Consider the following 24,800-nt stretch of genomic DNA (forward strand, 5'->3'; position numbering starts at 1 on the left):
CTGCAGCTGGGCGGTCTACCTCGGCCGACCCACATTCCCTCCTACAGCGACCTGTCGGCAGTTCCCACTGCTTTCCGCAGGAGGTCGGACATAATTGTGCATCCGCAGTGAAGGTGGTCCACTCACTGTCAGTCGAGACGAGTCAGTTTCAGTAATGCGTGGTGTCTGTTATTTCGGACGTGGTGCATTGTCATCCATAAAACCTCCAAGGTTGTTTCGGAAGGTGAAGTCCGTGAATGCCTGCAAATGGTCTCCGAGTAGCCTAACATCCTGAGGGCCCAGCGCATTCCATGTAAACACAGCCCACACCATTACGGAGCCATCACCAGCTCGCACAATGACTTGTTGGCAACTTGGCTCATTGCGCCACTCTCTAACCCTACCATTTTTGATATACAGGACATAAAATCCTATCTGAGGCCTCCGATCATTTTTATGTTAATAATTCGCAAACAGTGCTGTACAATCACAATAAAGTCATGAGATGTTCAATTGTCTCTTTTATTAGAACATGTTACGCGTTCCGGGATTACACACCCATCTCCAGACATCACAAAATTCAACTCGTTCCTAACCAACCAGGCGTACAGCCTTGACAACTCAAAGAGAGTGTCCAATAACATATGACTATAACTGTGTCACAAGCATTCTTGGAGCAGAGCGCATACCTGCTTCAGGACTGCTTGTGACACAGTTATAGTCATATGTTATTGGACACACTCTTTGAGTTGGTTCAAATGGCTCTGAGCACTATGGGACTCAACTGCTGTGGTCATCAGTCCCCTAGAACTTAGAACTACTTAAACCTAACTAACCTAAGGACATCACACACATCCATGCCCGAGGCAGGATTCGAACCTGCGACCGTAGCAGTCGCGCGGATCCGGACTGCACGCCTAGAACCGCGAGACCACCGCGGCCGGCTCTTTGAGTTGTCAAGGCTGTACGCCTGGTTGGTTAGGAACGAGTTGAATTTTGTGATGTCCGGAGATGGGTGTGTAATCCGGAAACGCGTAGCATGCTCTGATAAGAGACAGCTCATGACTTTATTGCGATTGCCTATCACATTTGCCAACTGATCGCCCACTCACCTGACCGAGCCACGTTTCTACAGTGGTCTAGGGTCCAACCGATCACGAGCCCAAGAGAGGCGCTGCAGGTGATGTCGTGCTGTTAGCAAAGGCACTCGGGTCGGTCTTCAGCTGCCATAGCCCGTTAACGCCAAGTTTCGCCGCACTGCCCTGGCGGATAGGTTCGTCATACCTCCCACATTTATTTCTGCTGTTTTCTTTTCAGCAGCGTCGCTTGCCTGTTAGCACTGATAAGTCTATGGAAACGCCACTACTCTCGCTGTGTAAGTGAAGGCCGTAGGCCACTGAGTTAAATGTAGTAGAAGTAATGCCTGAACTGCGCAATTCTTGGCACACGGTTGACACTGTGAATCTCGGAATACTGAATTCCCTGGAGAATTTCCGAACTGGAATGTTCAAATGGCTCTGAGCACTATGGAACTTAACATCTGACGTCATCAGTCCCCTAGAACTTCGAACTACTTAAACCTAACTAACCTAAGGACATCACACACATCCATGCCCGAGGCAGGATTCGAACCTGCGAACGTAGCGATCGCGCAATTCCAGGCTGAAGCGGCTAGAACGGCTCGGCCACAGCGGCCGTCCAACTACCAATCCGTCTTCAGAGTCTGTTAACTTCCGTTGTTGGGGTTGTTTGGGGGAAGGAGACCAGACAGCGAGACCATTGGTCTCATCGGATTAGGCAAAGGATGGGGAAGGAAGTCGGCTGTGCCCTTTCAAAGGAACCATCCCGGCATTTTCCTGGAGCGATTTAGGGAAATCACTGAAAACCTAAATCAGGGCCGGCCGCGGTGGTCTCGCGGTTCTAGGCGCGCAGTCCGGAACCGTGCGACTGCTACGGTCGCAGGTTCGAATCCTGCCTCGGGCATGAGTGTGTGTGATGTCCTTAGGTTAGTTAGGTTTAAGTAGTTCTAAGTTCTAGGGGACTAATGACCACAGCAGTTGAGTCCCATAGTGCTCAGAGCCATTTGAACCATTTTGAACCTAAATCAGGATGGCCGGACGCGGGACTGAACCGTCGTCCTCCCGTCTGAGACCATAATCACGTAGGAAACCTTTTCAAATGAATCACCTGAGTACGGATTACAACAGCGTCAATGCACTGCCCTTTCATACCTTGTGTAGGCGATAATACCGCCTTCTGTATATGTGCATATCGCTGTCGCATGACTTTACTCACCTCGGTGCATTACAATCAGTCAAAACAGCGCTCCGCAATACGGCAAGCAACAACCATGGACAGATACCTATATTCTCCGACGCGTTTGCGAGCACAGCTGCGTATTCCTCCGATGTAGGCACAGAGGAAAGGTTCCAGTTGATGCGCAAGGATGACGTTTGCAGAATAATTACGCTGGGGGCCGAATGAAACGGAGGCGGCTAACAAATTAACACGGGCTGCGGCGCGCCGGTCCGTGACACGAATGTCGAAGCGCTGCCGGAGTCCGGCGCAGCAGCGTGTAAAGGGGACCTCCGCCGCCAAACAACGAACGGTGTGAGGCCGGGATGAATGAGACGCGTGGCCTGAATCGGAAGCGTGGGGACGAGGCTGAGCCGCTTGGCTTGCAACTTGCGGCAGGGACGGCAGCGCGGCCGGCGCATTGAGATGCGGCCGCCGTAATTGCATGCTAATGAGAGAGCCAAGGGCGCGCGGCCGCCAGTAGGTGCGAGCGGCGCTGTAGGCCGGGCGCCAGCCTGGGCCGCGACCCTCAGCGCGGCCCGCGCGCCACATCTCAACGGGCGTCGTCGGAGCCAGGAAACAGCACGCAGCGCAGTTTCTGTACGGCCAGTTAGGAGGGCACGAGCTCTGTTCGTTGTGAGAATTGCAACACACAAAAAAAAGCAGGCTGATCAACCACAGCGTCGCGACCACCTACCTACTATCGATATAACCTCGTCCAGGCGATAGCAGCGTCGCCTGGCGCGGAATGGCTGCCAGTCACACACACGCACGGTGCATGTACTATCGGTGAGCCCGGCTGTCAGTGTGTAGAGTTGCGAATGACCGCGATGTATCTGAGTTTGACCGAGGGCAGATTGTGATGGCCCCGGAGGAGCGGCGCGAGTATTTCGGAAAATGAACGACTTGTCGGGTGTTCGAGGAGTGCTTTGGTGAGCGTCTTCAACACGTGGCGAAACCGAAGTGAAGCCACGTCCAGACGATCTACATCTCCATCCATACTCCGCAAGCCACCTGAAGGTGTGTGGCGGAGGGTACCCTGAGTACCTCTATCGGTTCTCCCTTCTATTCCAGTCTCGTATTATCCGTGGAAAGGAGGATTGTCGGTATGGCACTGTGTGGGCTCTAATCTCTCTGATTTTATCCTCATGGTCTCTTCGCGAGATATACGTAGGAGGGAGCAATATACTGCTTGACTCCTCGGTGAAGGTATGTTCCCGAAACTTCAACAAAAGCCCGTACCGAGCTACTGAGCGTCTCTCCTGCAGAGTCTTCCACTGGAGTTTATCTATCATCTCCGTAACGCGATTACTAAATGATCCTGTAACGAAGTGCGCTGCTCTCCGTTGGATCTTCTCTATCTCTTCTATCAACCCTATCTGGTACCGATCCCACATTGCTGAGCAGTATTCAAGCAGTGGGCGAACACGCATACTGTAACCTACTTCCTTTGTTTCCGGATTGCATTTCCTTAGGGTTCTTCCAATGTATCTCACTCTGGCATCTGCTTTACCAACGATCAACTTTATATGATCAGTCCATTTTAAATCACTCCTAATGCGTACTCACAGATAATTTATGGAATTAGCTGCTGTTGCTGACCTGCTATTTTGTAGCTAAATGATGAGGGATCTTTCTTTCTATGTGTCCGCAGCACTGTACACTTGTCTACATTGAAATTCAATTGCCATTCCCTGCACCATGCGTCAATTCGCTGCAGATCCTCCTGCATTTCAGTACAATTTTTCATTGTTGCAACCTCTCGATACACCACAGCATCATCTGCAAAAAGCCTCAGTGAACTTCCGATGTCATCCACCAGGTCATTTATGTATATTGTGAATAGCAACGGTCCTATGATACTCCCCTGCGGCACACCTGAAATCACTCTTACTTCGAAAGACTTCTCTCCATTGAGAATCACATGCTGCTTTCTGTTATCTAGGAATTCTTCAATCCAATCACACAATTGGTCTGATAGTCCGTATGCCCTTACTTTGTTCATTAAACGACTGTGGGGAACTGTATCGAACGCCTTGCGGAAGTCAAGAAACACGGCATCTACCTGTGAACCCGTGTCTATGGCCCTCTGAGTCTCATGGACGAATAGCGCGAGCTGGGTTTCACACGACCGTCTTTTTCGAAACCCATGCTGATTCCTACAGAGTACATTTCTAGACTCCACAAAAGTCATTATACTGGGGTTGCGTGGCCACAACTTCTAACAACCCCACCACAAGAAAGGTTAAAAATTAATTATGATTGTAGTGTTGCTCACGTTGCTAAATATTGTATTTTCGGGCAACAACGAAGTTATCTTACGTGGCAGGTGTCATTATAGCACAGTTAATAAAGTCATTTCTCGAAATAATCGATAAACTAAACACTCATCTTTTCGTGTTTTTCACGCTGGTCTCGTTGTGAACTCATGGCTCGATCGTCGGAAATCTAGATAGTGATGATTCCAAGCTCGGATGCAAAGAGGCCTATGGGGTTATTCTGCGATATTCAAAAGTTTTATAGATATGTTTCATAAACCATTCTTGAAGATTAAACTTTTACAAGTCAGGACAATGGTGATGTAAAAGAGTAATCAGCACTCCGAATTAAAGTTACACTTATTTTTTACTAGTTTTGTTGCAGTATCACGCAACTCGTTCCAAACCTTGGCTTCGCAATATAGAACATACTTGAAAATACCTTCCTCACTGTTAAAGTTCACATTTCATAAACTGACTACAATTTGCGTCTTTTTAACATGACGACCAAAGCTTGACACTCTAATAACCGCTTACACGCCCAAAAATCAGAGTTACAAGTACGTCAAAGATCATAGTGACAAAAGAAAGAATACACAAAAGAATAATATCATTGCAATATATACATATCGATGTATCGAAGTACCTCTACATTAATGAAATCAAATCTGAATGTTGTCACAGAAATATGTTAACTATTTTACAGAACCACAGTAGAAAATTGCTGGTATCGAGAGGTTGAGGTGAGGTGCCGTAGTGGTTACATAATTCAAGTACCATTACACACTCCTTACGGATATCTGGCACGAAGGGTGGCCAGACTGGTAAAACAGGACAGTTGGTGAACTGTGGCGGAACAAAAATCAGATTTTAATGCTGGGCAGAGTAAAAGTGTGCGTGAACACACAGTGCACCGAACGCTCCTAACAATGGGTCTCCGTAGGCGACGACTCATGCATGTGCCCACGTTAACATCACGACATCGCCAACTACGAGTGAAATGGGCACGAGACCATTGGCACTCAACGTTGGTGCAATGGCAGAACGTTGCATTGTCTGATGATTCCCGAGACGTCCTTCGTCATGCCGATGGGAGGGTGTGATTGCAACATCTTCCAGGAGAACAACTCCTTGACACCTGTACGGCGAGATGGAGACAATCTGGCGGCGGCTCCGTGATGCTTTGGGGGACATTCACGTGGACGGACATCCATGGATCCAGTGGAGCTCGTGCAAGGCACCATGACGGCCAAGGAGTATCGTACACTGGTTGCAAACCACGTACAGTCCTTCAGGAAGATCATGTTTCCCGCCGGCAGTGACATTTTGTAACATGATAATGCGGCATGTGACAAGGCCAAGAGTTTGATGGAACTGTTCGAAGAACACAGTGGCGAGTTCCAATCTATGTTCTGGGCACCAGAGTCGCCATATCTGAGCCCGAACGACCACACCTGGGATGTTGTTGAATGTCGCGTCAAAGCTCGTCGCCTCCCTCCCCGGAATTCACGGGAATTAGGTTCCTTGACTAGAAGGACATGTTCTGAGGCATCAAGGGATCACCAGTTTAGTACTGGAGGACAGCATGGAGGGTAAAAATCGTAGAGGGGGACCAAGAGATGAGTACACTAAGCAGATTCATAAGGATGTAGGCTCCAGCAGGTACTGGGAGATTAAGAAGCTTGCACAGGATAGTGTAGCATGGAGAGCTGCATTAAAGCAGTCTCAGGACTGAAGACCACAACAACAACGTAGGTGGCGTGAGTGAACAAATGTGGTGCCAAATCCCTCCAGCGACCTACTAAGACCTCATTGCTTCCATGCCACGAGGCTTCGCAGCTGTTACCTGTGCCAAAGGGTCAAAAATGGTTCAAATAGCTCTGAGCATTATGGGACTTAACTTCTAAGGTTTTAAACCTAACTAACCTAAGGACATCACACACATCCATGCCCGAGGCAGGATTCGAACCTGTGACCGTAGCGGTCGCGCGGTTCCAGACTGTAGCGCCTAGAACCGCTCGGCCACCTCGGCCGGCTATGCCAAAGGTGGACATACCGTCTGTTAGATACGTGGGTATAATGTTCTGGCCGATCATTGTATGTCACTACTAGAATTCGTTCCACCAAAACTACGGGTCGATAGTTTTGTTACATTACACAAATGACGTAGTAAATGGTACGATTACTGGTAGTATTGGTAGCACTGGTAAGGGAAGAAACGTAAATGGGCATGTAAGAGACAAACTGCGAGTTGACGATTTCTCTTTGTCTTTTTTTTATTTGTTTGATTGTTTCGCATGTAATTAGAGGCGCACATAATTCATTGTTAGTTGATTGTGTGTTTTATGTCCTTAAAGAATAGAAATTGCATTTTATAACTAATAAAAATTAGCTGATGGCGTTAGTTGTGCTCTTTTATGAAACGAAAGCAATTACTTTTGATGCAAGCACAGTTTCATGCGTAAAAATAAAAACGATCTGTATAATTACCGTTATTTTGTGCTCAGGAGAACGTTCTTCATCATGATCAAAGGCAAAAACTTTCTGTTATTACTGATAAGTGTGATAGTTGTTTATGAATAAATGTTCAACAAACTATTGAAGTGTTGCTCAATATATTTTTTGTGCTTTATTTTACCTTCTTGTTGAGAAAATTGCGTTTTCTAGCACTGTATGATAAATCTCTATCGTTTTTTTTTATTTTTACTAAACTCCTCTGTTTCACTTTACAAATTTCCAAATAAACCCGAATTAAACATAGAGTATGTCAGTTTTGTTGTAAATACTGTTTACTTTTAAGTAAGAGACACGGGTGTAACTATGTAGAACAAAAATGTTCTGTAACTTACCTTGACCTTTATATATCCTCACTCAGATTCTAGTGTGTTCATGACTTCCAGTATTTAATGGAAACTAGTGGGACACTGATCGCATACGTAAGCGTTACGTGTATCGATATGGCCATGTGCCGAAGGTGCTTCTCGATTTTAAATGTTTCATTTATGAGAAACCTTTATATCATGTTTTACATTTTATCTACTTAACAACTTGGCAGGAGGTCCAGCTCAAAATGAACACATTTTATATCATCAATATTTGAAGACCTGAAGATGACAGCAAAGTCTATCGAAACCGGTTGTTCGCTTTAGAAAGTTTTCACCAAGTAAAACAGAACGTTCCTTATAAGTTCTCAGCATGAGAAAATTTAGTCAATTTGTTCATCTTGTGCAGCAAACCTTCTAACTCTTACTTTCATAAAAACTCGCAATGGCATCCAGGTCTCTAATCATCTTGAATTTAAATACCACGTCTGAGACTTTCTATTTTTGCCTTCATTAATTATTCGATATAAATGTTGAAGAGTAGGACAGAAAGTTTACGTCCCTGCCTTACTTCTTTCTTGGCCTGATGCATAACGGGTAATAGCCGTCTTTCTACAAATCGTACACCTATTTTCCGGGGGATTCCAAACTGCTACATGACACGTAACAAACGACTACTCCCTCACAATGTTGTAGTTTCACAAGCTGACAACGTGCTACGCTTACAACCGACAACATATTGCTACTCGACTGAAATGAACCACCACTGATTTAACGCCGACTGCACAACAACACACCGGGAACCATATTGCGACCGAACGGGCCATTATTCAGGCAGTTGCACACAGTCCCCTCATTAACACCGGCCGCTCTACACGTCTCACTGACAGAACAGCGGCTGCCCGCCTGTTTATCGTCGGAGCGGACAGTCGTGAACGGCTATAACGCAGCAGTCTCCGCGCTCTGTGCGGCGATATGGCGCGACACCATTCACCACAGTCCGCGCGACTTTGGCTTGAATGGTCGCGCCGCCGTCACGGAGTCTGCATAAAAATCACGCAGCAGCCAGCAGAACGCCCCAGCGCGCGCGCCATTAACGTAATGCAGAGCACATTAATGCGCTATCGGTCGCGTTTCTATTGGCCCATAAATCAAAGAAACGCGCCGGCCGGCCGCGCTCTTTCGAAACGAGCGCAGCGCTCGCCCTCAGGTCTGAAACAATGGGCCACGCGCCGGTATTTCTCTTTTTATTTTTGGGGTCAGCTCCACGTCAGCTTTCATTTACGGACGCCGGAGTACTGAAGTTATTAGTGGCAGCCTGCAACACTGGGTCCGCATTACAGGCACGTAATGTTACGTACCTGTCCGCCGACAGGATGTAAAGGTGGATCACAATTAATGAGAACTTTTTTTATACGTGTATTCGACAGCCACTCAACCGGTTTGTTGGGTGTCCGTCATTTCTCTCTGCCCTGTGCCTACCTTCGAAGAAGGCACTTAGAGATGATATTATCTGTAACCTGCGCTACACTTTCGAATCTTTACAACCGTCTGCAGTTCCTGCGTCCGCCACATTAAGAAGTTCGGCACGTCACAGTACATGTCCAGCTAACCTGCTTTTCTCCTGGTAAAGGAATAATTGGTTGGGTTGTTTGAGGAAGGAGACCAGACAGCGAGGTCATCGGTCTCATCGGATTAGGGAAGGATGGGGAAAGATGTCGGCCGTGGCCTTTCAGAGGAACCATACCGGCATTTGCCTGGAGTGATTTAGGGAAGTCACGGAAAACCTGTATCAGGATGGCCGGACGCGGGATTGAACCTCGTACTCCCGAATGCGAATCCAGTGTCTAACCACTGCGCCACCTCACTCGGTAAGGAATAATTCCTTTTTTACATCATCGTCCAGTCTAACAAATGAAAATTTTTAGTGCATCTACCTGCCTGACACTTTCTGCAGTGATGAAGATGTAAATGTAATACTTTATTTATGCATTTATTTCACCTGATGATATTAGAGAATTTAGTTTTTCTCTTTCATCTAAACGGGCATTCTGTGCGAGTCAGTACTGTAATTTGGCCGGCCACTGTGACCTGATCGGTTCTAGGCGCTTCCTTCTGGAACCGCGTGACCATCGATGTGTGTGATGTCCTTAGATTAGTAAGGTTTAAGTAGTTCTAAGTTTTAGGGGTTGATGATCTTAGATGTTAAGTGCCATAGTGCTTAGAGCCAATAAACCATCCAAACCGCGTCTTAGAGTAAATAAAGCTACACAGTAACTGTCTGGTTGTCGTATTTCTACGAGTAATTTAACCCACACCCACCAGTCTTCATTATCGTGCATAAAGCAACGAAACACGTCTGCCTAAACACAAAAGAAATATATTTATATATTCTTTATTAAGATGTAGCCATTTCTACTTAATTTACTTCCTGACCAAAGCTCTTCCGCTGATTTTAACGTTGCTCCTTAACGCCACGTAAATTTTCATGCTGATGAGGGTTGTCAGTTTTAGCATCACTGCCAACAACAATGCAAGTTAATTTCGTTGCTAGTTAAACACTGCGGTAATATGAGAACCATTCAAGTACTTTCACATGCGAGAATGCTTCCACAATGATATTCTTAATTTAAGATCTATTTATTGACTGAAAATACCTTGTGTTGCCAAACTCTGAATGAACACATGACTCGGTTCATTTTTAATTGACATATACTGTTAATGTATTTCGATGAACAGAGATACGTGCAAAGAAGTGTCTCCTAAGTAGTGAGGTATGAAGACGGTTAGTGGTGCTGGAATTTGTACCTTCGCTGATGTTACAAAGACGACATCGCGTCTTTCTTTATTTATCGCGATTATTCAATACAAAAATTATTGATGCTCTTGTGCAACGAATTGGCTTGAGTCAAACAGCTTTTCTGATGAATGCAAATTCGCAAAAGTAAATGAAGGATGCAGGCCGGAGTAATATTTTTTCGACTTAAGAGTCGCAAATTTTCGGTCATGTTTGATCGCAACGCGCCAGAATATCATTGTAAGCGTGACATTGTCTCCTGAGCAGAAAAGGCGCACAAAACAATTAGATCCGCTGTGACTAGTACTGTTTGGTAATTAATCATTCCTTAACGTAATTTAGTAACAGTCCAGATTGTTCCATCATTTGTAGCTCGCACATTACCCACTATACTAATAAATCGCTTGTAGAATTGCAAGAACTTTAGTCACTTGGGATCGTGTTCTTTGCTCGGCCTTCATACTCTTGTATTTTCTTTTTTTTACTGACTGTTAGTCCTTGAATTGTTGAAATCCTCATTTTCATACGCTCGATGTCCAGAAACACGGCATTTCTCTCTACTCACTTCCTTCGGCTGCCTGTTCCTCTGATTGATCACAGGAAGACCCAACCTCATACACCAGAAAATATGCATGTTCAGCTAGACCAGTTATACACGGATTAGTTAACCACGTTTCCTCGTATAAGCGATTTTAGTTTTATGTCCAGTACTACCATCTGTTAACAGTGATGCATTGGCGCATCTCAACGCGCATCTTCTGTTAAGTTTTTAGCGAGATGACTCTCCAGTTCAGATCAACAGAGCTGTCAATTTGCGCTTGACAGGGTCTGTATTTAAAATGTCGTAAGAAAACAGAGAGAGAGAGAGAGAGAGAGAGAGAGAGAGAGAGAGAGAGAAATATTCCGTCGCTACTAGTAAAGTGGGCGTAATGTTGACCTTCAGCGTGCTTTGGGACTCGGTGAATCCACCGTAAGAACTGTTCGTGACAATGCAGAATCAATTTGATAAATTGCTCTCTGTTCAACTGACTTAAGTGCGACTAGCGTCCAAATCTCACTCGGAGGCGATGGAAGGATTGGAAAAAAACGCCAAGTCATTTGATCGAACACCATAGTCACAGCACATCCCTGTTTGAAAATGAAGCCAGAAGCACGTACGTAGATTTAACTAGAGAAGAGGACGATCCAGCACTTCCTCAGCCAGTTAAGGTTGGATTGATCGCTTCGAGCATCGTTTTCACTTTCACTACAAAACGACAGGAGAAGGCAGCTTCACCAGAAGAAATCGAGCCGAAGAATTTAAAACAGATATAGAGAAACTGTGACAGAAAATGGCCATAATACGAAGCTAGTTTTCAAGCTTACTGAAACAGGCTTATTTTGAAAATGAATGCATAGCCGTTCGTTAACTTCTAGTGAACAAAAGCACAGCACCTTACTTTCAGGCTGCGAAGGACCGATGCACCCTTCTTCCATAGCAAATGGTGCACAAGATTGCAACACCTTGTAATCTACCACTCTCAAAAACCTTTGGCACCAAAGTTTGTGACAAGAGCTCGCTGGGAGTTCATGGGAGATGGAACAACGATTTCAGTGTATTATTGTGTGTTTCGGTGTTAAATGTTGCATTAAAATGCGTTCGAGAAAGATGAGACTGGTTATTTTTTTTGGTAAAATGCTAATAAACTCTACTTTTTCAGCTTAATATGTGAGTAAACGAGAATCTAGCCCAGTTTTCACATATGAAATGACTCGCAATTGACGAGAATTGGGTATGCGCGGCGATTTCGCAGTACGTAACTACCGCGTTTAACGAGATTTGTATGTACAACACACAAATACGTGCAAATGTATGTTATTTTCAGCCGTAAAGGCTATGTTTGTGAACCGTGACTGTGTGGGATAATTATTTATTTCAAGTTTCTGCTACCAGTCACTTTTTATTTTATGCTTGATCTAACATAGTGCAACGCGTTTCGAACATGTTGTGTTTATCTTCAGGTGTTTATACATACATACATACATACATACATTTATATAGAGAAATGCTACTTAAAAATAACCAGTCTTAAAATAGATTAATCTAGAACTCTTCGTCGATTGTTTTTTACTGTAGCTGCTGGTGTGGCATTTGGGGAGGAGGAGGGAGGGGGGCAGTTTATTGCTCGAAATAGAAATGAGTGATGTCTTCTGCTGGTTTTCTTTCTTCTGGTTGACTATGTATATCACAGCCTGTATAGGATGCAGATAGATTTGCATCAGTTATGTGTTTCGAAAATAGTGCGAAAGGCTTTTGTATGACAGTTGACCACTTACAATTTCGTCATTTTGCTGCTTCACTTGCGTCACTGATATAATGTGCAATAGTGTATTGTCGATCAACAGCCACGCCATTACACAAGTGATGCAACTGAAGCAGCAAGATGATGAAATTGTAAGTGATCAACTGTCATATAAAAGCCTTTCACACTATTTTCTTAACACTTGTTGTTGTTGTTGTTGTTGTTCTTGTTCTTGTGGTCTTCAGTCCTGAGACTGGTTTGATGCAGCTCTCCATGCTACTCTATCCTGTGCAAGCTTCATCATCTCCCACTACCTACTGCAGCCTACATCCTTCTGAATCTGTTTAGTGTATTCATCTCTTGGTCTCCCTGTACGATTTATACCCTCCACGCTGCCGTCCAGTACCAAATTGGTGGCGGCTGGGGTGGCCGAGCGGTTCTAGGTGCTACAGTCTGGAAACGCGCGACCGCTACGGTCGCAGGTTCGAATCCTGCCTCGGGCATGGATGTGTGTGATGTCTTTAGGTTAGTTAGGTTTAAGTAGTTCGAATTCTATGGGACTGATGACCACAGCAGTTAAGTCCCACAGTGCTCAGAGCCATTTGAACCAAATTGGTGATCCCTTGATGCCTCAGAACATGTCCTACCAACCGATGATTCCTTCTAGTCAAGTTGTGCCACAAACTCCTCCCCAATTCTATTCAATACCTCCTCATTAGTTATGTGATCTACCCATCTAATCTTCAGCATTCTTCTGTAGCACCACGCTTCGAAAGCTTCTATTCTCTTCTTGTCCAAACTACTTATTGTCCATGTTTCACTTCCATACATGGCTACACTCCATACAAATACTTTCAGAAACGACTTCCTGACACTTAAATCTATACTCGATGTTAACAAATTTCTCTTCTTCAGAAACGCTTTCCTTGCCATTGCCAGTCTACATTTTATATATCCTCTCTACTTCGACCATCATCAGTTATTTTACTTCCTAAATAGCAAAACTCCTTTACTACTTTAAGCGTCTCATTTCCTAATCTAATTCCCTCAGCATCACCCGGCTTAATTCGACTACATTCCATTAACCTCGTTTTGCTTTTGTTCATCTTGTATCCTTCTTTCAAGACACTGTCCATTCCGTTCAGCTGCTCTTCCACGTCCTTTGCTGTCTCTGACACAATTACAATGTCATCGGCAAACCTCAAAGTTTTTATTTCTCCTCCATGGATTTTAATACCTACTCCGAACTTCTTAACACAAAGCTGATGCAAATCTGTCTGCATCCTATAGAAATATGTGTGTTTCAGGTATCATAGGGTATATTAAAAGAAAAGGAAGAAAAAGATAACTAAAAACGCCAGGACAATTGTGTAATGGTATTTATGTACGTATCTCTCTCTCTCTCTCTCTCTCTCTCTCTCTGTGTGTGTGTGTGTGTGTGTGTGTGTGTGTGTGTGTGTGTGTGTGTGTGTGTCGTTTGTTGACTAACCTTTGATCCACTCGTGTCAGTTGTGAACGCGATCGTGTAATTTGCGTTACGAAGCGGCCCCTGGCGTCACGAGTCAGGCCGGAGCACAGATTGGGCGGCCGCCATTACGGAGTGACGAGTGTTTGCGGGCTCGTGACCCCGGCAATGCACGCGGCCATCACTCAGAGAGGGCTGGAGCAGTGAAAGCCCGGCCCGGGACACGGCGCGGCGCGCCGGGTCGTTAGCGCTGCTCGGTCCCTCCTCTCCTCTCCTCTCCTCTCCTCTCCTCTCCTCTCCTCTCCTCTCCTCTCCTCTCCTCTCCTCTCCTCTCCTCTCCTCTCCTCTCCTCACAACAAACACGCGGCTCGCCCCGTGCTGCCCCTCTGACCCTCACGCCTGCATCTCGCTGACCTCTGGCTGTCCAAAATTCCGCAGTTCTACTCCTCACAGTAAACAAAGCACGCCGGCGCAGTATTCGACCGGAGACGGCGCCAAATTCCAGTTCATCCAGCTTCATTCCTTTCTCTACATCTGTATTCTCTGAATCACTGCGAACTGCCTAACAGACTCCTAGAGAATATTCTACGCTCAGATATCATGGCGTTACTGAAGGCAACATTATCTCAAAGAATGGACGTAGCGATCGCAGTTACGTCTGTAATAGACACACATTAAAAAAAAAAATGTTTTGCGCCGGCCCCTGCGGCCGAGCGGTTCTAGGCGCGTCAGTGTGAAACCGCATAGCCGCTACGGTCGCAGGTTCGAATCCTGCGTCGGGCATAGATGTGTGTGATGTCCTTAGGTTAGTTAGGTTTCAGTAGTTCTAAGTCTACGGGACTGATAACGTCAGATGTTAAGTCCCATAGTGCTCACAGGCAATTGAGCCACAATGTTTTGCATCACCTCGGTTCCGAGAGTTCCAGAATCTGTACAGAACATTGGAATAGAGATCAATATAAACACCGTTTCCGCCCTTTTTATTGCTCATGAAAACAACACATTGCATGCTGTACCACACACTGGTACCTCTAATACCCTTTAGAACGTCCTCTTGCATTGATGCATGCTTGTATTCGTCGTGTCATACTATCCACAAGTTTATCAAGGCACTGTTGGTCAAGGTTGCCAAACTCCTAAACGGCGATTCGGCGTACATGCCTCAGAGTGGTTTCTGGATCACGCCGTCTGTAAACAGCCCTTTTCAATCTATCCCAGGCTTGTTCGAGAGGGTTCACGTCTGGGGAACATGCTGGCCACTCTAGTCAAGCGATGTCGTTATCCTGAAGGAAGTCATTCATAAGATGTGCGCGATGGGGGCGCGAATTGTCGTCCATGAAGACGACTGTCTCGCTAATATGCTGCCGATATGGTTTCACTATCGGTCGAAGGATGGCATTCACGTGTCGTACAGCCGGCCGGCGTGGCCGAGCAGTTCTAGGCGCTTCAGTCTGAAACCGCGCTACCGCTACGGTGGCAGGTTCGAATCCTGCCTCGGGGATGGATCTGTGTGATGTCCTTAGGTTAGTTAGCTTTAAGTTGTTCTAAGTTCTAGGGGACTGATGATCTCCGATGTTAAGTCCCATAGTGCACAGAGCCATTTGAACGTGTCGTACTGACGTTCGAGCGGCGTACGTCGGCCCCACATAATGCCACCACAAATCACCACCTTGCTGCACTCGCTGGACACTGTCTGAGCGGGTGGCCTCCAAAATCGATTGTCTGTCTGAAGGCTCATGCGACACGCATCGATGAAGAGAACGTGATGCCAATCCTCAGCGGTCCATTCGGCATGTTGTTGGGCCCAACTGTACCGCGCTGCGTGGTGTTGTGGTTGCAAAGATGGACATCGGGACTGAAGTTGCGCATCAAGCAACCTATTTCGGACAGTTTGAGTCGTAACAATATGAATGTTGGCGTTGCTGTGACTCTTTAAGCAAGCAATACACATCGAGCTGAAGAATATTTGCTGTTCCCGTCTTTAAGTTGCTAAAAGTTTCCCCCGAACCCACACAATCGTGCGAGTTTTTTGTTTACGTTATTTTATTTTTCTTTCAGACTTCCTTCCATGTTAACATGTTTACGTCAGAGTTACGCTGTGATACGTTTTTGAGTAGATCTTGGGGGGAGGAAGTGAATTACTGAATTACGGTGTTATTTAAAAAGAGAAGTAGATCTAATGCTGTATATAATTTGGTAACGAACAAATAAAAATAGGGCACTCATTGTGGTTAATGCCCTCCTGCTAGCTCTGGTAGCTAAATAACATTTGCTTAATTTTTTTTATCTCGCATCTGAACAGTTATTTGCGGTGTTCAAAGTAAATGGGACACCCCGTATAGCTGTCACACGTACTAAAGCTCCGCCAGTGCAGTGTGCAGGGTGACGTGCGTGGCCGGCCCGTGTGGCCGAGCGGTTATAGGCGCTACAGTCTGGAACCGCGCGACCGATACGGTCGCACGTTCGAGTCCTGCCTCGGGCGTGGATGTGTGTGGTCTCCTTAGGTTAGTTAGGTTTAAGTAGTTCTAAGTTCTAGGGGACTGATGGCCTCAGATGTTGAGTCCCATAGGGCTCAGAGCCACCTGAACCATGTTTTTGACGTGCGTGGGCGTTTGTCGGCAGGTGAGGGCCAGCTGGAGACGGAGGCAGCAGACGCGACGGTGCCGAGCGCGGGCGGCGGGGGCCGGAAGGCCGGCGGCCGGGCCGGGGGCGGCGGCGGCGGGGGCGGCTCGTGCACGCCGACGGGCGCGGCCATGAACGGCGCCGGCGCGGGGGCGGGCTCCACCGCCTCCGACTCGCAGCCCCCGGCGGCGGCCGTCAAGACGGAGCGCCTCAGCCCTCCGGGGCCCTCCACGCCGGGAGGCGGGGGTGGCGGCGGGGGCGGGCCACAGGGCGCCGCCTCCAGCAACAGCAGCACCGCCAGCTCCAACAGCACCAGCAACCAGCACCACCAGGTAGGAACACCTCCCACCCCACGACAACCAGCACCACCTGATACCTAACAACCTCTAGCAGCTTCCTGTGTTAGACCTGTAACATAAGATTATACCTCTTAATGGGTAGATGTAAGGTGTCAGCCAAATCCAACACCTTCCATGAAAGCCCTGTTATCATAAGCAAATCCGGCAGTATGTCACCTAGCTCCAAATAAATCGTGACATTAAATTAACCAAAGTAATACGAGTAACGAGTGAGCAAATGGAATACCACAGACTAACAAAAGAACGCCTAAATGCATGTCATACCTTCCCACCGTGAAACAGACGCAGTTCCGAGGGAAGGAACGAGAACAGAAGCCGAGAGCAGAACCGCGTTACGGTAGAAGGCCCTACGATAAGGGACGGACACCCACATCGCCGGCTGACCGCCAGGACCATCCCCCAGCCTATGTTACAAGATGGAGCCCTCCAGAAGAACAGTCTAGATCTTATGATAACGATAAAAGGGCCACACCAACTGCGTGTTTTAGTGTCAGACTTTTTCGCGTCTCTGTTAGGTTGCAAACGTTAAAAACATTGCCCCACCACGAAAAGTATAACGTTTCCCATTGGATAGACAGAATTTTTGTAGGCGGAAAACACAGCCAGATACCTTTTCTAAAAACCAACTTTGGTAAATTGTAGTAAGGAGAGGTTTGAGAAAGATGCTTACGAGACGGCGAGCTGTTTGGAGCTGCGCGGCCTGCTGCCCCCTGACGCTGCCTAAACACCGTCAAGGTAATGTACACACGTGATGCCGCATAACAGCGCATAAGGCTTCACTCAGAACTGCAGAAGTCTCATCTGTTACATCCCATTTTTATGTAATACTAGTGTCGATCGTCAATTAAAGCTCATGGTATTCACATTTGCTATGTAAGTTAAAATCTGAAACGCAATGATTTTTCTGTTATATAATTATTGAGAAGCCACATCGGCCACTGTAACTTACCACAAGTTAAATAAGTAATTAAAGATGATTGTCACTGTAGATCATTTGGATAGATTTCTGTTTTATGAAACTTAACTTAAACCTAGATTATAGATGTGATATGGCATAGGTCATCCTTCGATCCATTGTAGAACTTGGAAACCCATTCAGCGAATATTCGTTCACATTTTTGTTGAACGCATTTGGTTTTTATCATCCTGTATTAAAATATTTCCTTTTATCAATAGTGCAACTTGTATAAACAATGTCTTGTGAGTAGAATAAAATTTCCAATGGTAAACTTAACTGCCTTTTTGGACGTTATTTTACCAGCTAACTAGAAATAGGAAAGCCTTCAACCCCTTCCACTAAATTTAGTTAGTATTAAGTTTCTTTTACAGGGAATGCAGTGGAGCTGACGCTGAAATCATTAAGTATTTGATTATATCATCGCTAGTCTCACTGAACTCTTCTGAACTCTACATGTCTTGTGTGGTCTGGCGTCTCCTTACCAGCAACAGGTCCCAGGTTCAAACCAGTCAATTCCCTAAAAAACACGTTCAGAGCGTCGTTGCGCGAAAGTGGTAGGGAGACACGATATAGAACAAACAGACACCACCATGAATGTTAGATAGATAATGGCAGAATTTTAAATTTTTAGATTCGGTCAATGTAATGCATAAAAATGAATATTTGTCTGTTCGTTTTTATATGTTTCAACATCATTTATCCGATTATGATGCTCGCCGTCCATGTGGAGCCCGTATTGGTCACACATCTAACTTCTAGTAATCAGCCACACACAATTGATATCATCAATGTGTACGGACCTGAAGATGGCGTTGACGCAACGTCGAAACTAGTAACAAAATAAATATGAAATCTTACATACAGCTGGAGGAGTTTCATTTTTTATAAAAATTATACCAGGTGATGTCCCACCATCATCCAATTTAAATATGGATGTACGAAGATTATGATGAAAGTCGAGCGAGCTTTGTTCTCAAGGTCACGAAGGTTTCTGTGGTGGGTAGCAACCACGTCCGATCGATAGGGTTGGGGGTGAAAAGAGGATGACACAAAAGTTTAACTCAGGAACGTCTGAAGCATCTTCACTCAAATTTTATTTGTACCTGATTCTATTTGCGTAATTGTTTGCATAAAAATACAGTGGGGATAATATACAACTACCGCTAAGTGTCGGGGTGGATGAGAGAAGTCCTGACATATGAAAATGTTCAATATCGACCGATATTAGAATGAAATCCGCAGTTTTCGGGATCGTTAGAGTTATTAGCGACAGTCATGAAGACGTTTCACCCCTAGTGTAGGAGATAGGGGTAGGGGGTGCAAAGAAGTATACATCTGTAATGCAGAATGAATTTCTACGAAAATTGACACAAACATCATTCGCTGACTGGAAAAATTTATTGTGACAATAAGCCGCCCATAGCACCTGTGGCTAACAGTTTGAGGTGATAAAGTGTCATATAAGAGCACCACTTAGGAACGCCTGGAGCAATTTCAACCAGATCTCGTATGTACGTGACTCACTATTTGCATAAAAATACTGTGGGCGCAAGAGAACCCTACTGTCTCTAGGGGTGTCAGTGACGATGAGAAGGGATGACATTTACAAACATCCGAAAGCGAGCTATTGTTATTTATTTCCTGTACTTGACCCATTTGCAATACTGTACTTAAAAGATGTGAAGCGCGATTTCTCTAATTTGCGTTGTTCAATGCGTCAATCACGTAGTGTTTCGGGGTCAAAGATCATGCCACTCGGCTGAATACCGCAGATACAGTTAATGTCCACTCTAGAGTCGTATCACGTAAAGCTTCTGTAGTCAGACAGTTCTCAAGGACAGTACTTCTCTGGAAACCACTTTCGGTTACTAGCTGAATAAATCACTCCGTCTTCAGGCCACAAGCGGCCCTTCGGGCCATCCGACCGCCGTGTCATCCTCAACTGAGGATGCGGATAGGAGGGGCGTGTGGGCAGCGCACCGCTCTCCCGGTCGTTATGACGGATTTCTGTGACCGGAGTCGCTACTGTTCGGTCGAGTAGCTCCTCAATTGGCATTACGAGGCTGAGTGCACCCCGAAAAACGGCAACAGAGCATGGCGACCCATTTGGTCACCTACCCAAGTGCCGGCCGCGCCAGACACCGCTTAACTTCGGTGCTCTGACGGGACCCGGTGTATCCACTGCAGCAAGGCCGTTGCCGGCACTGGCAGAGTAAGTTTTCTCAGAATTCAGATGAAACTTCAGGATTAAATACGTGTACAAATAACTATTAAATGTGTTCATTATATATGACATATACACTGGTGTCCAAAATTAAAGCAGCAAACCGATGTTTCTCCGTCATGTGTCTAATTCACGATATAATGATACAAAATGTCAACCACGAGTCCGTCCGATCATGTTCTACACGGAAGATGGGATTCTTGCCAACGGACAACTATGCCAAACATGACGTCAGGGCACGTATGAAACGAGGTAGTGTTTGCTGGGTAGCCCAACATCCAAGATCGTTGTGTACACAGTCACACACGGTGTAGTATGGCACACACAAGATGCCCACCAGACTCTCTGCAGTGGTGGGCCAGAGAAAGAAAGGAAGCAGAACAGTGGCAAACTGAGGGCTTACTGTGAATCGTTGCGTTGTTTCTTGAATGTGGCTACAGTGCATACAGACCGAAACTGTTTCCCGAAGAGCAGTGCAGACCACGTGTGACTTCAGAAGACGGGACCGTTATTTGGCTGTAAGGACACGACAGTACTGCGTTAGTACTGCACGGCAACTGGCATGTGACTCGCAGCATGCACTGTACGTATTGTATAGAGGCCAACGGTCTGCTGAAGGCTTTAGCAGAGTGTCTTTTTTGTCTACCTCTGACGCGTCTTCACGGAAGAGAACGTCTAGAGTGGAGTCATCAACATGTCACCTGCGTGTTCGAATAGTGGGCCAATGCTGTTTTTTCAGATGAGTCCCGATTGATTCTAGAGAGTGATTCTCATTGGATTCGCATCTGGAGTGAATTTAGAACACCATTTCGGAATTCAAACGTTGTGGAGAGAGACCGATATCGAGGAGGATCCCTAATCGTGTGGGCAGGGATTATTTGACGACTCAAACCCCTCTTCATGAAATTGTACGGGTGAATCGGCAAGGTTCAACTGCTGTCAGAAGTCGTGATGAGATCTTGGACCTCATTTGCGGTTGTTGCGAGGTGGTGTGGAACCAGACTTCGTATTGACGGACGATAATGCTCGACCTCATAGAGCACAGGTGGTTGATGTTTTCTTGGAAAGGGAAAAACACTGCACGCATGGAGTGACCTGTCAGCACTCCGCGTTTGAATGCAATAGAGCGTGCCTGGGATGCAATAGAGAAGGCGTTGCATCACGTCAGCATCCACCAACCACTCTCCAAGACTTGCGAGCAGCTGTGTAGGAAGAATGGGCGTCATTGCCTCAACATGAAACGTTGTCAGGCCTGTAATGCTGCCAGGGTTGGCCGACTAGTTGTCGGAAAGTGTGTGCAAACCCTATAAGTTGGAAAAAACGAAGAACATTTTTGTCTACCATTATGCGTGTTGGAGTTGTTTACATTCTGTATTGTTTACATTGTTTCTACTTTACTATCACTTGTTTATACCGCTTTTGTGGCAAAATAAACGTAACCTTGCAAAATTGCCATTTGTTGCTTTAATTGTAAATGTAAACAATTAAAGTGTCCACAATTGAAACAAAAAATGGCAATTTTGCAAGGTTACGTCCCGACTGCCGCGACCGGAAGTGAATTATAGCGCAACGCGGGCCTAGTAAATCTAGGGCCCGCGTTCGCCGGCCGCCTCGCCAGCGGCGAAGTCCCGTTCAAGGTCACCCGCCTAGCGAGCAAACAAGAGCAGCCCTGGCCCAAAACAAAAAGTGAATGTATTTTTTGAGTAAAAAAAGGGATGGAGAAAAGGATAAGAGATAAGGAAAGGACAGAACACACTTTATTGTGTATAATACAGCATACAGTTACCGTTGATCATGATTATATATTACTTATGTCCACAATTAAAGCAACAAATGGCAATTTTGCAAGGTTACGTTTACTTTGCCACAAAGCTGTATAAACAAGCGATAGTAAAGTAGAAACAATGTAAACAATACAGAATGTAAACAACTCCAACACGCATAATGGTAGACAAATATGTTCTTCGTTTCTTCCAACTTATAGGGTATCACCCGGTGTAATATATATATATATATATATATATATATATATATATATATATATATATATATATTGACACACATGCTTGGAATGACATGGGGTTTTATTAGAACCAAAAAAAAAAGAAAAACATTTCACAAAATGTCCAACAGATAGCGCTGGACAGCAAAACTGGTACCGTGACGGGTGAGAGGTACTCCGATATGTTACAGAATCGCATCATCCCCAGCCTGGCTGATAAACACCTGCTGGAACGTGCGATGTTTATGGATGATGGCGCTCCACACCATATTGCTAGACGCGTGAACTCTTGCGCGCGTCGTTTGGTGATGATCGTGTGCTCAGCCGCCACTTTCGTCATGCTTGGCCTTCCCAGGTCCCCAGACCTCAGTCCGTGCGATTATTGGCTTTGGGGTTACGTGAAGTCGCAAGTGTGTCGTGATCGACCGACATCTCTAGGGATGCTGAAAGACAACATGTGACGCCAATGCCACACCATAACTCCGGACATGCTTTCCAGTGCTGTTCACAACAGTATTCCTCGACTACAGCTATTTTTGAGTAATGATGGTGGACATATTGAGCATTTCATGTATAACACATCACCATTGCTTTGTCGTACTTTGTTATGCTAATTATTACTATTCTGATCTGATGAAGCGCCATATGTCGGACATTTTTTGAACTATCTTTTTTTTTTTTATTCTAATAAAACCGCATGTCATTCCAAGTATGTGTGTCAATTTGTTCGTCTCTATCTACATTATTCCATGATTTATTCAGTTTTCAAATTTATACAGACTTTTTTGTCTGAAACGCTTGTAGTGATGTTGTAGGCAAAGTTGTAGTGAGAGATAAATGTTAAGAAAAAAAATGCGATACGTTGCGCCGTTTCCGAGCTATTTAGCATTGAAGTTAGCCAATCAGATCGTCGCGCGCGTAAATTCAAGTTCCAGCTAAGGAGACAAAGCACTCGTTGGGCAACACCAGCCCTGGCAGGCCGCCTGAATGCGAGCGCGCGACGCCGAGATTGGCTAAATTCAATGCTAAATAACTCGGAAACGGCGCAACGTATCGCATTTTTTTTCTTAACATTTATGTCTCAGTACAACCTGCCCTACAACATCACGACAAGCGTTTCAGACATTTTCTGACCACCATATATATATATATATATATATATATATATGTGTGTGTGTGTGTGTGTGTGTGTGTGTGTGTGTGTGAGTGAGAGAGAGAGAGAGAGAGAGAGAGAGAGTGAAATACATGTGACATATGCGTACACGGTGCAAGCCACGTGTAGAAAGCTAGTAGTTATGCGTAATCAAATTTTTGTTGGGTCTGGAAGTAGTGAGTTGGGGAGATTGATGGTAGTAATGTGTACATACATCTGTGAGCCGTGCACACGGTGTTGGCGGTGTGTGTTGCAGTCGGGCGCGCCGGACAACACCTCGACCTCTTCCCGCAGCGGCACCCCCGGCTCCTCGTACCCGGGCACGCCGCCGGAGCGCGCCGCCTCGCCCCACCCGCTCAAGACGGACCACCTCGCCAGGAACTACTCGGACTTCATGCGCTCGCTCGCCGCCAAGTACAACAACGCCAACCCCAACGAGTGAGTACTCCAGCCGTCGTGTTGCGGCCGTGTCGCGCATTCATCCTCCACCTGCACAGTGTAACAGCGACTAATCGTGTCTGGCGTCACTGGAGAGCACGCGTGCGACGAACAGAGCTTCACGCTCGTTTTCTCCCCTTCCTCGACCCACGAGGTCTCGATCGCCATTTCACAACATCTTTCTAAAACCACAATCAGTCACTTACTCGGGTTCCGAATCCTCGAGCCTTAAATTGAACAGGCATCAATGGCATTAATTACGAGTAAATACACGTTAACTCTTACACAGAACTTGAATGCACCTCGTAAATACAGGTTAACTCTTACACAGAAGAAAACAGCAATCAGCCACTTTTTACAATGCTGCTTATTTATTTAAATAGCGTCGTTAGCTGTTTCGAACATTACAGGTTCATCTTCAGACGCCTACTTCAAGGAGATACATTTTACGTTAGCTTACTCTTCTAGTTTTCCCAAATGATGAAATTTTCTTTGGGTGGTAGTGCCCTACAAATAAAACAACATGTGAGACAACGTCTATTTAACTGTAATTATGCCTCATAGCGATTTTAAATGATGTAAACAAATTATTAAAGTGAAGATGTGTTGGTTACTTATGCTGAAAAATCCGCGCCATTAATTTCCAGATAAATTTAGTGGCGCGAATTTTTCAACGTAAGTAACTAAAACTACTTCACTTTAATGATTTGTTTACATCATTTAAAATCGTTGTGAGGCACAATCACAGTTAAAAAGACATTGTCTCACAACTTACTTCGGTTCTAGGGCACCACCACCCTAAGGATATTGCATCATTTGGGAAAAAAAAGAGTAAGCTAGCGTAAAATGCATGTTAACCTGAATTAGCCGTCTGAAGATGAACCTGTAATGTTGAGAGCCGGGGTGTTATTTAAATAAATTAATAACACTGTAAAGAGTGGCTGGTTGGTATTATCTTCTATGTAAGAGTCAACCTACATTTTGTACACCACCAACGGGCTCAGAATGTCAGTTTTCGACAAAACTGCATCCCTTGGAGTTGCAATTACAGAAACATACGCGAATGCGGAAAAACAACTTGACCAAAAGTGCAGGGCTAGTTGACAGCGTCCAACGGACGAATGTGAGTGCAGGAACTAAGGGTCG

General features: G+C 45.5%; 1 protein-coding gene across 1 annotated transcript in view; it reads left to right on the forward strand.

Moving 5' to 3' along the window:
• Window positions 1-24,800, forward strand: part of LOC126355821 (spidroin-2) — a 714,550-nt gene that overhangs the window by 347,428 nt on the left and 342,322 nt on the right. Inside the window, exons 2-3 of the mRNA XM_050006266.1 lie at window positions 16,521-16,852; window positions 23,473-23,654. Of these exons, the coding sequence (XP_049862223.1) occupies window positions 16,521-16,852; window positions 23,473-23,654 (514 nt within the window). The remainder of the gene's footprint in view (window positions 1-16,520; window positions 16,853-23,472; window positions 23,655-24,800) is intronic.

The sequence above is a fragment of the Schistocerca gregaria genome, chromosome 3 (genome assembly GCF_023897955.1).
Source record: "Schistocerca gregaria isolate iqSchGreg1 chromosome 3, iqSchGreg1.2, whole genome shotgun sequence".
Classification (NCBI taxonomy): Eukaryota; Metazoa; Arthropoda; class Insecta; order Orthoptera; family Acrididae; genus Schistocerca; species Schistocerca gregaria.